Source organism: Megalops cyprinoides, chromosome 6 (assembly GCF_013368585.1).
Source record: "Megalops cyprinoides isolate fMegCyp1 chromosome 6, fMegCyp1.pri, whole genome shotgun sequence".
Classification (NCBI taxonomy): domain Eukaryota; kingdom Metazoa; phylum Chordata; class Actinopteri; order Elopiformes; family Megalopidae; genus Megalops; species Megalops cyprinoides.
Window position 1 is genome coordinate 21,819,289 of NC_050588.1, and position 17,661 is coordinate 21,836,949.

The window sequence follows — 17,661 nt, forward strand, 5'->3', positions numbered from 1 at the left end:
AACCAAGGTCTTCACTCGTATAGTACTGAATGTGAAGAGCTGGCTTTCATGTCCCGTATGATTGAATGAGTCCCACTTTGTACTGTACTCCACATTGTATGAGACATTTTTCAGTACATCCCCTTAATGGCTTTGAAACTTCAGAACATAAATGAGTCAAAAAAAAGATGAGTCACTGCATAACAGCAACGTCACGGAGCTGTAAGGGACATAGAGTATGGAAACTACCAGAGGCAGAGGGGAAGTCCAGCAAATTTTAAACTGAAGCACAGATTAGCACCAGGATCAGGAAAACAGCAGGAACTGCTACAGTTTTCTTACAGTGTTACAGTATCCAAAATCAATAACACAGAACTGGTCAAATGGCTAATTTCTGTTAATCCCAGTCTGGGTGCATTTGAGCGTGGTAATGCTATTAAGGCCATTTCCACTTATGATCAGCTGTACATAAAGGTTCAAGGCAGGCAGCTTCAAGCACAGCTGAAGGTTTATGGAGCCCTGTCATATGGCAAGGGGAAGCAGCCTGGTACAACAGTGTGTAAATAATGTAACCTTCCACAAATAGAAACGATCACCAGGAGAGCGGTTGTTGGCTGTTTCCCAGAGTGAAGCTTAGTGTTAAAGGGGTTGACCTCTGCCTCACTTGTAAGTTGCTTTGGATAAAAGTGCCTGCCAAATGAATAAATGTAAATGTAAAATGTAAATGACCTCTGATGTCTGATGCACTTCAAGATAGCACACTCGGGTTTTTAGATGGAGCCCCATCCCAAAGGGCCATGGAGCTGTGACTGAGCGAGGTTAATGGAAACAGGCCTGGTGAGTGGGTATCCGTGCCGCAGAGAGCTGTTCCTGGGACAGCGGCTGCGCTGACTCACCTCAGTGATGGTGGGCGGGCAGGACTCGTTCCTCCAGCGCCCACTGCACTGGCTCTCCCAGGAGCAGACGTCCCCACACCACCCACACCCCATGAACCTGGGCGCCCTCAGGCACATGGAGCAAGTGAGGAAGTGTCGACACCCCGGTCCTTTCTGGGGCACGCGGATCAACTGGTGGTGAGAAAGGGCACTGTCACTGTCACTGTCACTGTCACCAAGGGAGGGAATCTCCACTGTCATTTCACATAGTATAATGCATTTATTATTTGTTATAATAATAATAATGCACTGTGGAGAGATGCATGGACAAATGGAGTGATACCGGTCAATGGTGCCTCAGAACACCAAGACCAAACCAAGCAAAAAAAAAAAAGCAAACAATATCTGAGTTACCTATATTTTCTAGATAAATCATTTTGAAATCCTGAAAACTAAAGACTACAGATATCTGAAAATGGAACATTACACATAAGTAAGTAACGCCAGGGAGTAACTATAACTAAAGCATTAAACCACTACATTCCATTCCATTTATGAAATGTGTTTCATTTTGCCCCTGGGCATCTGGAAAGTGTTAGTATTGGTGAATAATGGTAAAAGCCACCATATAATGTGTAACCATAACATGTGAGAAAGTATCAGTTGCTTTGCAGATTCATTATGACTGTTTGATGTTTCATTGTGTCTTTCAAGTACATTCACAATACCTTGTTTCCAACCACAAAAAGTAAAGACTCGGGTGAGTACACGGCGGCGATGGAGGACACTCTCTGATTCTCCACCAGGGAGTAATTAGCAAAGATAACAGGACTGGATCTTCTCAAGACCAACTGCCAACAGAAATAAAAGATCACTGTAAAATTAATTTTAAGGATGAATGTAAGTATATGTATGTATGCTTGTGTGTGTGCGTGTGTGTGTGTGTGTGTGTGTGTGAGTTCGTCTGTGTGTCTGTGTGTGTGTGATTGTGCATCAGTTCACTGCATAAAATAGTGACTCTTAGGTGAGTGGAGGGATGACCAGGGATGACCATTGGCAGAATAAGGTGAGCTGTGGGAGGGGTCTTCCCATGCAACAGAGGTAAGTATTTCAATCCAGGGCTTTGCTTCAGTGCAAACTGCAACAAAGCTGATTGGGAAAAATACTGTAAGAGCAGTAGCACAACATAAATGTGAAATTAATCTGTGTTTTTGGCCCAGACTCCAGCTGTGTTCACAACTCACATGCCATGACTGTGTTTAACCCTGAAAAAAACACCCGATTATAGGAGGCAGAGGCCCCGTAGTCACACTACACACACTAATCTCCGAATCTAAAAACTGCATTGACTTCATATTAAAGAATTAAAATGAAGAATGAACCAGTGCCACCCCATTGTTTAATTAGAAAAGTTTGGTGATGGTGGGGCTTGATGCACAGCACTTCAGACTTCATTGGAGCCTTCCAAACAGACAGTGGTAGTGGTAAAGCTCTCAGCCCGTGCTGTTGTTTCCTCCTTCCTGTGGCATACCTGTAACAGGCGCCCGTTGGAGGTCCCGATGTGGGCAACGGTCTTGTTCTCAATGGTGGTGACCAGCAGGGAGGTCAGCAGGACGTTGCGCATCTGCCTGTTGAAGAGGTCTACCCTGTAGTAAGGCTTGGACACCATCGTGGGCTGGTCCTTACAAGTGGCATTGTTCTCCATGCTCTTCTCATAGGAACAGATGTAAAAAAAAAAAGATGATGAGAACAATTAAGGAAGACATAAAAATAAAGAATAACTATAAAAGAGACCTAAAAATAAATAACAAGCATAAGGAATCATGCGCAGGAAACGTTAGGTCTCAGCACAACTCAATGGAGGCCAGAAACAGGAAAGATGACACAGAGCCTTGATGACCATATCGTCCACACAAGACTGCTGAGGAAGTCAAGATAAGGCATTTCTACAGCAGTACTGTGAACATTCCTGATATAAATAATGAATAAAATTGATAATCGCTCTGAGGCAAAAGGGAGGGCAATGGATTGGCTAAATGCTCCCCACTCACAAATTTAAAGTACAGCTAGAGCAATGCTACAGCTAGCAATATTCCACTTCACGGTTACAATTTGACATATAACAAATGGAAATGTGACATTCATTTCATGGAGAAATTTCAAGTTTCATGGAGAAAAGCAACATTAATATTGGAAAATGAAAGAATGCAAATTAATGGAAAGAATGGAAAGAGAAAGAAAGGTGTTAAGGAAGAAAGAGGAAAGTACACAGCACTTCAACTGCCCTGGGTGCCTTTTTAACATATGAGTGGCTCAAAGGTCACAGCAGAACCTAGAACCCATTTGCAGTCCATTGATTTCATGTGCAGCCTAAAGGTTAAAACCCCTTGGGATGAAATGGCAGTCTGTCATGTACTTAAAAACAATCAACCTCATAATCTCCTGACTGCTGTCACCCCTTTTAATCTGTGTGCTCAATTAACAAGTTAATATAATGTGATAAATAATCTAATAAATTGATGAATTGGAATTAAGTAGTAATTTTATCAGTGTGTATTGCACTGTAAGGAATAAACATGCTTATAGTGGAATTTCCACTGTTACCACATTCAGTGAAAGAGGCTACCGTACATGAAATTGCTGGTCTGTTATTCCATAAACACATGTTATTGTGTTTGTACAAAAGAAGGATAAAAATATCACAGTGCTCTATCAGTGCTGTTTCCATGTAATCTAATGCAATCAAATGTTTAACTTTGTCGAAAAAGCACACACAGACACGTATCAGTGCCGATTACCACAAACACAGTTACTTACCATTCACCTGATTATAAAAGATGTGCTTTTTTCCAGCCCTAAGTTTCCTCCCTGCTAGTGCTCTGTGACATCACTGAACGTGAGTGCTTATTATATTCACAAAACCATGGATAATTTAGCTGTGTTGCTTTTACTACCAATATCCTGAAATGATTTGGTCAGTGACCCAGCTGTTTTACAAACATTCCCCATCTGTATCAAACCCCTCCTGTTCTGAAAGGCTGATGTAGGGAATAACCCTGTGCTCTCACAACTAACTAGACATTTCAGCCATGCTCCAGGAAGCAGGATTAAGATGAGTCACACAGACTGGGCTGAGTGCAGAACATTTTCCTGGTTGCCAAGTGCACTCTGCACAGTTCATTAATACACTGAGGTGAAACTCCATGATTTGGCAAATGCCTTTCCCTCCAAATGTGAACCACTGCAACAGCTCTGTCAGGCAAGTCGTCACTAAGCCAAACAAATGATGAGGTTAACAGACCATGAGTAGGCCTGTGCAGACCTGCCTGTTGGTGCCTGAGATGGTCTTCTGTCTTTTCTTTGCATTGTTTTGCCACAATCTTGCATCACCCACCGCCCCCTGCTATAGTCTCTTTCAGCTTCCTGGCTCCACAAAACCGGGATCTAAGGTGTGTGTGGGGCAGGGGGGCTGCGAGCTACGTCAAAAACCTTTGTATTCATTCTATGGGTGGGGTACCCAGCGGGATAGCACAACATTACCGAACATTGTCCAGTTCGGCATTCCAAGACCTAAATAGTGCCTGTTTTATCACCTCTTTCCTGACTGAACAGCAGGACTTTCCTATCGTATGAGGTGAGGGTCTGAGTCACTGATGCCCACTGTTGGCCTACACTGTCACTCTGCCAACTTTGCACCCATTGCTGAAATCACTACAGCACAAAACAAAGTACGATTGTGCAAATAGATTACACTTTACATGGGCATAGGTATGAGACTAGGTTAGAAGGCGGAGATGGAAATAGGTTATCAGCTCAATATTTATCCTTTGCATATGATTTCATTATCATATAAAAATCATGTGTGGAAGATATATTAAGATAAGATTAAAATTGTAAAATAAAACATGTATGAGCATTTTAGTCATTATATTTGCATTGAGTTCATTGCTGATAGACTACTTATTTTTAAGCATTACTTTTTCATTTGAAGCTAATTTAGTGCATCACTTGCTGTTTGGTTCTCAAATTTGTCTTGTAGCCCCTCTCATAGGTGATAAGATTGTACAATACTTTGCCCTGATGGCCTCTGCTAAAGAGTGTCTGCCAAACACATAAATAAATAATAACAGCAGTTTTACAGAGGTGCATTTGAAAGTGCCGCAAGAGCAAAAGAGAAAGATTAAGATAAATGAATTCTTTGTGAATGGACATGTTATTTAAGCCTCACTCCCAAATACTCATTAGAGGCACATTTTGCTTCCATTACTGGAAGAAATTACAGACAGTATACTCCTACAACAAAAGAGAAGGGAACTTTGATGGTGGTAATTATAATATCCAAACTTCTCAATCCATTATGTGGTTTTGTGACATGACATAATGTATTGCAAGTGCAAAATTATTAAAAAGTATTGATCTGCTGATAAATGGATTTGATGAATATGCAATTTGATACAATATATTTTTCTGAACAGTACGGTTTCTTTTTTTCCCCCAGGGACCGAGACAGGCTTTGAAACACACAAAATAGTTTCCTTCCCATGAAAAATATGGCACAGCTGAGTGTGCTTTCACAGTTTCAGGGCCTCTGGAAAAAAGGCAGGAAAAATACATTGGCATAACAGCATAGCACTGTAGCTCCTGAAGTGTCTACAGGACAGTGTTCATACCCCACTGGCCATCCCAAAACATGCCTCAGTCGGAGAAGTCTGCAGGAAATGGGTGTGGGAAACACAGGAAGTAGGCAGTGACACAGTGCAGCCATGTTGAGGGTGGGGAGTGTTTGGAGGTTTGGGACACCCAGAGATTCCAGCTGGCTGGCCTCTCCTCTGTGCTGTGCAGGCGGCTCAGACAGAACAGGGCAAAGTCACAAATGGTGATGAGCACTCTGCTGCCAAGATCACAGTGTTCCAGGTGTTTCTTTAGCCTTTGTTTCCCAATGTGCAGCCACACAGTTATACTAACCACATGTTTTATGTCTTGTTTTGTATCCCATGCAGAAATCTCAATCTGGAGGAACCACAAATGCTCCTTTCACAATGATTTAAAAACACTGCACTATTATGTGCTGTAACATGCCCAGCTCTACTTGTAGAGTCTACTAGAGACAGCCATGAATGTGACTTCATGGTCTTCCAAGACACAGGGAAAATATATCAGAAATGAAATGACACAGATTGTTTTGGCTGATCCTTGGTCACCCTCTGAGATATTAACCTTAATTCATTGGTCCCATGAGCATTGGTCCCATGGTTCCACAGTGTAATAACCATTATCAGGCAGAAGGTCCTGGGTTAAAGCCCCAATTGAACTATTTCTTGGCTGTAGAGCAGTATTTCCATGTTCTGGAGTGCCCTGTGTGTGCAAATTATTGTCCAAGCCGAGTTTTTCATTATTTGGGTCTGAGTGACCTCTCTGTGTTTGACACCTCAAGTGAGTTACTTTCAACCCTTAAATAATGTAATACGTTACTGAGGATGTGATAGTAAAGGTATTTCATAAGTTTAATTGTTGTTAATGTATGGTCCTAAAAAGCAAACAAGGGAATATGACGTATAGTATTACCAACAGATGGAAGGTTCAAATGCGTGGTTTGGTGGGGTCTCCGCTTTTTCCCTCTTAAGAAAAGAACTGTGTATCTTAAGTATGGAACCTTCTGTGATTATGTTTACTAATAACTGAAACAAGATTTGAGTATTGTAATTGTAATCATAATTATTATTCTACATAGATCATGCAATTCCTTTATGAGATTTACGGTAAAGGGGGGAGAGGGGAATAACACATCAACCACCACCAATGTGTAGCACCCTACTGATGTGTGGCAGCCATTTTGTGTACACCATAATCAAGCTGAGAGGTGGAGGGAGGGCTTTATTTAGCCAATAAAATTTGAGGATGAGTAGTCAGCTAGATTTTGGAGTGCCACAACCCCTCACTGTTTGGAATAAATGCCATGGGATTTTACCACAGCAAGTCAGTTTAATGTCCATATGAAATAGACAGGACAGAATGGAAAAAAATCTTGTGTTGTTCTTCATCCCATCGCACACAATGCATTATTTATTCTTGCATTTGGTCAGCCTGATCTACAGAATGCAGGACTGAACTCCACACTTCATGCCTTCCACTGCCAGTAATGCTTCATCCTGCTTCCATGGAGAGATATATCTTGTATGTAGATGCAAGATACAAGATACAAGATACATCTTACTCTATGTAGAATTACTTCACAAAACCTCAGTCTCAGCTGAGGAATTACCTTCCTCCTCTGCATTTCTACGAACTGTCAGACTACACTGATTCAGGCTGAGGCAGAACTGTGCAAGCAGGAAAACAAGTGGTAATCCAGCTGGCAAAAGGTAGACATTCCGCGGTAACTGGACTCATCAGCTCTGTCAGTACTAACGGTGATCCAAAGACTTGAACTTTGGGTTTCTTCCCAGCATAGAGGCACTAAATCATACAGAGCCCTGACACCCCCAGCAAAAACATCGGCCTCTTTGGGATTAACAGATCGTGGTGGAACAGAAATTCTGAACTGTGTGAGAAACAGGTTAATACATAACCTTCTCCTCACCCCAAGAGTGCACCACGTTTAGGGAGAAGTACAGTAAAACGTATAATGAAGGAGAGGAACTGAAACTGCCATGTGACGGGCATACCCCAGTATATGCTGTTATGCCTGTCAATTTTCCCAGTCCCATGACTGTGAACACACGAAGAATATTCAGTGATTCAGTGAGAAGGTGTGCCATAAATAAAACAGTGCCTGCCCTGAAACCTCAGAGCATTGTGTTCTATCCCTGACCATATCACATCGTAGTCTCTCTATGAATGCAATAACATTTCCTATTATTCAAAAATGCATGATTAACCAAAAAAATAATAATTGCTTTTTAGCTCGGGGCCAATGCTCTGGCCTACCACTGTCTACCTATTCTCTGAGGAAGAAAATATCCTCTGTGTCTGTGAGTCCACCGGACATATTTCCCCATGACGGATCATAATAAAAGGAAATGTTAATGTTTTCGTGCCACTTTATTAGAAGCACAGGCAATTTACAAGATGCTCTGCGTAAGTCACTCTGGATAAGAGCATCTGCTAAATGACAATAATGTAATGGACTACTCATCTCTTTTTCATTTGTTGTATTCAGTAACTCCCCCTCTTGGCAAACAACATTTGCTACAGAAAGGACAAAATAGGAACATTGTTCCTGTGGTAGACAAGTTTTCTGCTCATATGTTTGTTTATGCCTGCCCCTTAAATGCAGTTGAAATCAGATTTTGAACATGATGTCTTGAAGTTGAAGCCTCTATGACTGTACAAGTTTGAATTATGACTGCAGTTTATGTGTGTAGACTTGTATTTGCACGTGTGTAACCAATACAGTACTGTTTGTGAAGTTGAATTTATCTAACGACAGATAAAAATACGCATAAGTGATCACTTGCAATGTAGCATAACAAGACATCATACTGTGCCCAGAGATCATTTTAAGTTATTTAAATATAGTAGACATTGTTCTTTCCCTTAATCACTGAGAATGAATCAAATTCCAGTGCCATTTTTCTGCCATCTGCCAGTTACACTTTATTTAAAAAGAAACAAGCTAGGCTCTGGCCTCTTTCCACTCTCTTTGTTCCTTTCTGTTAGTATTTTTTTTCTGTTTAACGATAAATAGGTATTAGCAGAAAGCGTAAAGTTGTTTATTCCAATTTTCTGAGGGGCACTCTGTAAGCACTGTGAAAGCACAAAGATTCCCTCAGGAAAGTCTTAACCAGACTTCTAGGTGGGGTGGAGTGTGATTGGTGTGGCTAGGTGGGGTGGGGTGGGGGAGAAGGTTGGGAAAGAGCACCTTTCGTCCTGTGAAGGAATACATGAGAGGGCGACAACATTTCATAGTTTACAGGTAATGTTAGAGTTAATGCACACCACAGCCTGGCATCGGCTCATCACTAAACAAACTGCCACTTACTTATGGAGGACTTGAACATGCATGATGACACAGACATGATAAAAACTGTTAGGTTATGCTAAGGAGTACAACAAAATAGGACTAATCTGAATAGTGAAGTTAGCAGTACTACGAGATTGATCCTTATTCTCATACAACTAAGCCGCAGGGGCACACTCTTTGGAGAATCTTTTTTTCATAGAGGCTTAATGGTAGCTTATAACAGGGAGTTAGGGAATATTGCATGAAATAAATTAACCATCCCAAAGACAAATTAATGTCAGAAAACATATCTACACTTAGCTGCCACCAAAATATTGCATCTGCTTAACAAGGATGCCTGCACATGGATAAAAATGAACTGTGTTAGCAGTTCATATTGCCAAGTCATCTTCTGCATGCAAATTCACTTCAGGCAAGGGAGTAGTAGAACAATGATGCCAAATCAATGAGGCCGTGTGATCACTGAGCAAGTCAACATACCCTTTACCACCATTTCATGAACACTGAACAACAATGCAACAACAATTCCGAGCTTCTCCTTAACCACAACATACCTTCACGGCCCCAGGATGAAACCGCATCAGTGACACAACTCTGTCTCATTAATATGAGGTCACACATTACAAGTCACAGTACAACTCTATATTATCAGTCATAACCAGTACCCCTGTGGACAAAATGCCAAATAGATTAAAATGCATCACCCATCAATTTAAGGATTATACATCTTCTATTCAAATTTTATGATAAAAAAAATATGATGTTTCACTCTTTATTTTTTACAAATATAAACAGAGAGGATACTTTATATGTTATTATTCTTAATGTATTTCCATGTCATAGAGTGGTGGCCAAAGGTGGTGAGACTAAATAGTGAGTAATGGCTGTGCATGTGATCTTGGAGCTAGCTACTCAATACCTGACCAACTGTGGTGCTTTGGGTAGCAGTGTGGTGTAGTTGTAACCCAAAGGTTGCGTATTTCATTCTCAGGTTATTGCAACCTTTAGCAATGTACTACTGAGTGCTTCTGCCTATATAAACTATTCTTTATAAGGGCATCTGCTAAGCAAAGAAATATTATTTCGATTTAAACACTATTTAGATAATGAGTACTTATAAAGATCTTTAACATATGTATTAAAGGCCTAAACCAACGTTTCTCAAACCTCTCCTGGCGGCCCACTGTCCTGCGTATCTTCTATCTATCCTTGCTGCTTGATTAAATCAGGTGTGCTCAGCTAATCAAAAGTGCCACTGATGAGTTCAGTCAGGTAGGTAGAGCAAGGATAGACAGAAGATATGCAGCACAGTGGGCCGCCAGGAGTAGGACTGAGAAACACAGGCCTAAACTTTCTAGTAGCAATAACATGGTACACATCTCTATAGCTTCCTCAGAATATGGAAATAGGTCTGACAAACAGAAGTGTGGAACAGAGCTAAAAGGGGACTATGACTTTTATTGCTGTGTCATGAACACAACAGTTTTTTTGCAGCCACACATCAGTACATCTGCCTCTTCCAAAATGACCCTGGACAGTAATATTCAGCATAAACATTTATGTTACCTCACTGCCTGAAGATTCTGACTTCAGGATATGAGCCATATGTGTTTTTTTTTGTTTTTGGCTTGTACTGTTTTACCAAAATATTTATCTATCCCTCCCAGTACACAGTCATAACCTTAGCAACATGCACTGTTATAAGGTGGACTTTGATACACAGTTGATGATTATCCATTAGAATGTGATGTTTAAACTGTGTTATGTGTGAAATGTTGAAGTTGTGCTTTAGGGATTGAGCTTAGGAAAGATTCTAAAAAACAATTTTATAATAATAGATATTCTCATATAAAATTATGCAGTATAACCATGTAGTAGGACAATAGGATAATGGCAAAACAGGAGAACACTAATTAATATGTGCATTAAATAGTCCTTATAATGCTTAGCCCATGTGGTAATGAACACAGCCATGGAGCCATTGTTTAAACTGTTTAAGATGTAGACCAAAAAAGAGCTAAGACACTCATTTAAAAATATGAAGTTCATACAAATAAGAATCTCTTCAATGTAAACAGCTCATCTGGAATTGTCTAATTATATCACATAATGGAACACATGCAAACAGCAGAGCTCTTCTGAATGTATTCCTTTTGAAAGGAATGGTAAAATAAATACATATCATGCACACAGTTGCCACAGAAAAGTTAGGTTGTGACACAAATACCCCATAGATAGTTCTTCAGATGTCTGAAAACAGTAACAGAAAATTTAGCCAATGAGGAAAACTGTATTTTTGCTTTATTCTCTAGTTTCATTGAGCTTATCAGCAGGAGTTTTAGCCAACCATAAACTGTCTTGTGATGTTAAATAGGTTTAGCAAATTAGATAAAATTTTATTAATGTAGCATACCATCAACAGTAAATATTTTGAGGTGGACACTTCATATAAAGGGCATAAAGATTTTGAAATCCTCAGGTTTACCACCATGTATTTGTTTGCACAATTCTATCCATTCCATTTGTATCATGTATTTATCCCCTACTTATTCCGTCACAACACTGAAGCTAACTGAAAAAACAACAGCTCTGGTAACCAAGCATTCGTGCCAAAGGAACAGCATGGTCGTACCAAAAGACATCCCACTGCAGCAGGCTGAAGAGTCTCCACCCCTATCTGCCTTATGCACAGATATCATGTACACCTGCCACTCACCTCGGAGGGACACACCCACTGAGTTACAGCATTCTTCAGCTACAGCAGATATAGTGGCATGTTCGAACTCGCATGGCGCCACTGCACGACAATTCCTGCCGTCATGGCCAAAATCCCGATTCCCTAACAACCCTGTCTTCTATTAGAGAAAATCTCCATGGGTTTTTCTTATTTTCTATCTCATTTGCTACATTATTACATTATTTATTTGCTTTGCCCTTATCCATGTACATTAATGTACATTATGTTTGTGGGCGGCAGTGTAGCATAGTGGTTAAGGAGCAGGACTCGTAACCGAAAGGTTGCCGGTTCAATCCCTGCTGGTGTACCCTTGGGCAAAGTACCTAACCCACAGTTGCCTCAGTAAATATCCAGCTGTATAAATGGATAACATAACCTATGTAAGTCGCTTTGGATAAAAAGCGTCTGCCAAATGAATAAATGTAAAATTATGTTTGCATTAGATTTTGTCATTTTGCAGATGTTCTTGTCCAGAGTGAATTACAAAGAAGGAGAACAAAGTGCATCTAATTAAGTCATAGAAACAGCAGTACAACACTGACCACATCCAAACACATAGTTAATCCATCACACAGTGTTTTGTAGACTACTGTTATTGTAACTGCACAATTGCTCCAATAAATTTGGATGTGCAATATAACACATTCTACAATAATTACAAGACTACAAGTAAGGGAAAGATCTGAGATAAGACTGGGTGGGGAAGCCAAGATGGTGTCTTAAGAGGTGGGCCTGTAATGGACTTATATTATCTATTCATAAAGCAAGGTATATACTGAAATAGTGCAGCTCAAGTATTTTGCTCAAGATCTCAACAGCAACACCCCCCCCCCCCCCGGGAATCACAGCAACATCCTCTGGGTTTCAGAACTACAAGTATACTGCTCCCATACCACTATGCCATACCTCGGCCCTTAAAAAGGATTAATAAAAGCATGCGTCTGCACAACACTTGAAGCTCAAGTGTCTCTGTGAAACAGGCCTTGATGTGAGCAGCTCTGCACTTACCTCATGCGGACAGCTCTCACAGGGCTGAAAGTGGCAGAGCCCACGAGAGAGCTGCTCCGGTCCGGACGTGCAGCAGGCGTCCACGCCCTCGTCGATGGCCTTGTTGACGTTGTCCACGGGAAAGGCGCAGAGGGCAGAGTCGTGGTCGGGCTCGCCGGAGTCGTCCGTCACGGCGAAAACTCCGTACAGTATGTCGTCCTCCTCCTCAGCGCCCAGCTCCTCCGCCAGCTCCTTGCCGGCCCTCCCGAAGTGCGCCGCCTGCAGCACGTTGTACACCACGTCCCGGAAGGCCTCTCTCCTCCGCCTCCTGCGCTTAGGCTCAAAGCGGCACTCCAGCACCACCTCACGGTAGCGCCGCATCTCCCACTCGTTGCGCGGGAGGCGGCCCAGCCGCGTCTGGAAGGGCGAGGCCTCCTGGCCCGGGCTCTCCCTCTGCACGGACAGGAAGTAGACATACTCCTGCGTGAAGAAGCTGTAGATGTAGTTGATGCGGTACGACCCCCGCAGGCCCGGAAGCACGGTCAGGCCCCGCACGTCTGTGTAGAATCCGTCCTCCGTCGCCAGCGGCCGCCGCACTGATATCGACTTCCTGCCGTACCTCTGAGCCACATTGTCATTTACGGTCGCCGCCACGAAGAAGTACACCGTCTGCCCCTCCTCCACCATGGCGACCTTGGTGCCGAGGGGGCTGGCCAGGCAGTCAGGACAGTTACTGGGTGAGTTGAAAGCCTTCCTAAACAAGCACTTCGGGGAGGAGGGTGGCTCATCCTCGTAAAGCTGGTAGAAAGCACAGACTCCATACTGAGAGCTGCCGCACATGTATAGATACATGTAAAATGTGTCCAAGAGTAGGACTTCATTGTCTGTGTCCTCCAACATGCTAGGATCCCGTTCGATATCACACGAGTCGCAGACCTCGCAATCAGGGTTGCCCACGGGGCCCGTGCGCACCTCCCATTTTTTACCCAGGCTGCTGTTCACTGCCTCGATAAAATTCTGTGACGCCACGTACACCTCGTGGTATTCCAGATTGGCCACGATGTTCTGGATAGGGCCACGTGTCTCAAAGTAGGGAAGCTCATAAGGGACAGAGAAATCCACAGCTCTGGGGGGCATTGAGGGACAGGAGCTCAGGGCGTGGGCTGTGAGAGTCTGCATCCAGATGCATGTCGCCAGCAGGGCGGCGCTGTGGATCATCTCCACTCTGAGGGCAGGAGGACGGACACACAGACGTCCAATGTTACCTGACACTGTTACCTGCAGGACAGGTAGTGCCTCCAGGTCATCCTGAGGGGGTCTGCAGGAGCTCTCTGTGGAAAGATGAATGTTATTAGTTAATCAATGTCATCAGATTAATTAATTAGTCAAGTCCATCTTCAGAAGGAAACACATTTGCTAATGAAGTAGCAACTGCCATCCCATTCAGAGCATCACTTCTTGAATTTCATTTGCTATATTTAAAGGACAGTAGTTGGTAAATGACATGGGTAATCTAATTATACACACTATATGTTCATTTTTTCAGAAATCTGATTTTTATAATCAAATGTCTGCAAGGGTATACTTGACTCTACAGGTAGATTTGTGTGTTATGTACTATAAAAACTTTATTTCCAGTTGGGGCTAATATTAAGATATGAAGGTAATACATACAAGTTGTACCTCCTAAACATGCTGTATAGTTTCTGTCCACAATAGAACAGGAATATATTACCTTCATAGCTTAATGAAGGTAATACATACAAGGTTTACCTCTTAAACATACTGGCTATTTTCTGTCAAAAAATAACAGGAGTGTGACAAATTCTATACCTCTAGCAAAGAATCAAATAACCTGAATATGTGTTGTCATTCAGAAAGTTCATTATAAAATCACTGCTGAGCCATTACTCTAGGCTACAGGCTGTAAACAATTTTAACATCACTGCTGCTTTACTGTAATTCTGTTGGAGATCTACCACACATATATATCAACACTGACATTTTCAACTTCAAAATTATTCATCTATGCAAACCTGCTGTTGAGTTCAAAATATTCATGCTTTTTAAAAAGCATCAAGCATGATATGGCACACAAACCATGTGATAACAAGGAGTGCAAAATATGAAATACAACATTATTAGCAGCAGTTAAATGGTTTGCTGATAACTAGATCACTCCAGTACAGATTTTAACTGTGCTGAGTCAGTACATACTTTATTCTTGCTGTAATAGGCAGGGTTGATTAATAAAAGTCTAAACCTGGGATGGGTACACAAGTGATGCAGTGTAGGGGGACCCCAAAGCACTAATAGAAACAGTGCATCCAGAAACAGTTTATTTTAAAAAAGGCTTTGCTGCACGTGTTGACATTGAAATTAACCTTAATCGTAACTGTATGTAGCTTGTTTAAGGGCCAATCAATGTGGTTAGAAAAATAGAGCTGAGGGAACCCCTCCAAACATTTCAGGGACAGGGGGGTGGCAGGACCCGGGATTTTTCAGTATGCCACTGTAAGCAAATAATTACAGATTCCAAATTCAGGTCTTTTTTATCCCTTTTATATCCCTGCTGTGTTTTGTACTGGCACTCAGTACTGAAGGGGGGTCAAACAATTAGCAATTAAACATAAAATAAAAAACAAGATACTATCAAAACAGAAAAAATGCCACAAGAGAAATCTCTCCGTGCAAACTAGACCTACAATAGCAAAGGCAAAGAGAAATATACCCACCTGCAATGGTCCACATATGTGCCATACTATGTCCTTAATAAATCATACAAATATAGCCTAGGCATCCTTCCAATCTTGAATAATGAGTTCTACTATGACTATCACCTATTCACAGGTGGCTCCAGACTCAGTGATGGAAACTGATGGAACCGATGGAAAATGTGATCGATGTAAAGATACTCAAGCTCCTTAGCAGCAATGAATCAGAGTATAAGCATATTACCTCTTTCACTTTCTATTAAAGTGAAAAAACTGAACTGAAAAGAAGTGAACAGCAATAGATATAAAAGAAAGTTTCTGTTCCAGTATATAGTAAAGCCCTCTAAACCTGCTTTTTTGGACAACTGTACAAATACTGTGCTTAGTAAGAGTGATTTAACTTGCTCTACGCAAAAGTAATTACTTACGAAGCAATATATCCTTCACTGACTTACTTGCATTATGTCAGTTCCTTTGCAGAATGTGCTACCATGCTTTTTTCTTCTGCCAAATTGCATTACGCCTGTGAGCTACTGCTTCTGGGTCACTGATTAACAGAGGACATGCCACAGCCTGATTATTGGCCTCTACCTGGGCCCTTCCACTTGGCATTCTTGTCACAATCCTACGTGCCTTTCAAAGTAAAAGATGCGTACGGACTGATGGTTGTACAATATGTACCTTCTAAAGTAACAGGTGGGCTGATGGTTATTCAAATACGTGCCACAGAATTTTAATGATTGCAGTAAGGGAAAGGGAGGGTGGTGTCTTGCTCCTGGTAAATGCTGTCCTGTTCAGTTAGCAATGCCCAAAATAAGTGAATTCTTTTTTTTTTTTTTTTTTTTTAAAAAAAGACTAGCAGTGTAAAGTTTCATACCTGAAACAGTATTCTGGAAGTGAATCATTTAAAAATATATGTGGTATTGTGGGACATATATATTGTTCTACACAGCTATGCCCAGGGCCAAAAGCTAACAGCTGGAAAGCATGAGTATACATAATATCAGGGACACTTTTTTGTGCATGTTCTTTGTTAATAAATACAAGTTAAGACAAATTTCCATTCACTCTCACAAGGACTTGAGTGAATGTGCATTATCTTTATTATTACTGTTGTTAACCACGTAAAGTCATAAGAACAAAAAAATCTTGTATCTATTCTAATAATCTGACAACACATTTATCAACCTCTCTGCCTGGCAAATCCACACATAATGTGTGTGTTACTAGTTACTACAAATACCCAGTGGTTACTGTAGTACATTTTAAAAATAAACAATTAGACAAATTAATTTTTTAAGACAATTAAACATTTAGCTCTTTGAAAGTATGTGTGTGTGTGTGTGTGTGTGTGTGTGTGCACGCGCGCGCACGTGTGTGTGTGTGTGTGTGTTTTTCTTGGAGTTAGATATCCTTGTACCAAAGCCTCCTCAAAATGGAAAAGTACCTGTGCTAGGTGATTAATCTTGAAGTAACTCCCACTCCCTGTCTGATAAACCTGAAAGGTAAGGCAAAGACACACCCTGAAGGAATCTGAAGGAGGCTAGTCTATCATGGGTGGCACTGCCTGCAAAAATGCCCACTGCCAGCAAAGGCATCTGAAAAACACTTTTGTAACACCCCTCTAAAATGCCCATTAACGTTTACCACCATGTCCTGACAGATTATGATTTCAGTTGATTTAAAGCACTTTTTTACTGTTTGACTTGTGTGGCTGTTCACCAGCAGGATGCACGCTTATGAAAAAATACACACACACACACACAGAGGAACAGCTGGACTCTTATAAACATAATAAACATTCCACTCCTTGATTTGTGTGCCCTTTCGAAGACCGCCTGTACTTCGATTTCCTGTGTGTAATACGACTGTGGGCAAACACAGTCATCGTCTTGTCACTCTGTCTAGCCACATTATCCGAACAGCCACCTTACTTTCAGTCTGTTGTATGAATAGTTTCTGTCCATTTCTCGGGAGCATGGTAGTCCAGCTCACTCCCTCCTTATTGCATGGTCCCCAAACACACGCCTTTTGGAACTGTCACTTCAGCATATTCCCACGACATGTAAATTTTACGTAAAACACAGGAGAACGAGGAAAAGGCGTTAAAGTAGCATATACCAACAGATCTTCATACAACGTCAATTTGACTACCCCGAAGAAAGTGTTCTGTGGCTGTGATTGCTTCAGACAGGATCAGTTTTTTTTTCTTATTTATTTATTTTTTTATCCCAAAGATGAAAAACAGAGTAGTTTTGAAGAAACTAAAATTTCCTTGTGGGTACTAAAAATGCACAACAAACATAATCGCAACAACATTCCAACAACCGTTTGATGTACATAACCTGACGGTTTCTTGTGGGACCATCATTCTGTTCCCGTGTGACCCATTCAACGCATTTCATA

The 17,661-nt window shown here is 41.4% G+C and overlaps 1 protein-coding gene across 2 annotated transcripts in view; it reads right to left on the reverse strand.

Moving 5' to 3' along the window:
• The window catches only part of mst1rb (macrophage stimulating 1 receptor b), a 32,504-nt gene that overhangs the window by 14,333 nt on the left and 510 nt on the right, over nt 1-17,661 (reverse strand). For both annotated transcript variants that reach the window (XM_036531055.1, XM_036531054.1), the window contains exons 2-5: nt 12,563-13,872; nt 2,386-2,562; nt 1,583-1,705; nt 876-1,046 (exon numbers count right to left, since the gene is read on the reverse strand). In XM_036531055.1, the coding sequence (XP_036386948.1) occupies nt 876-1,046; nt 1,583-1,705; nt 2,386-2,562; nt 12,563-13,759 (1,668 nt within the window). In that variant the 5' untranslated portion in view covers nt 13,760-13,872. The remainder of the gene's footprint in view (nt 1-875; nt 1,047-1,582; nt 1,706-2,385; nt 2,563-12,562; nt 13,873-17,661) is intronic.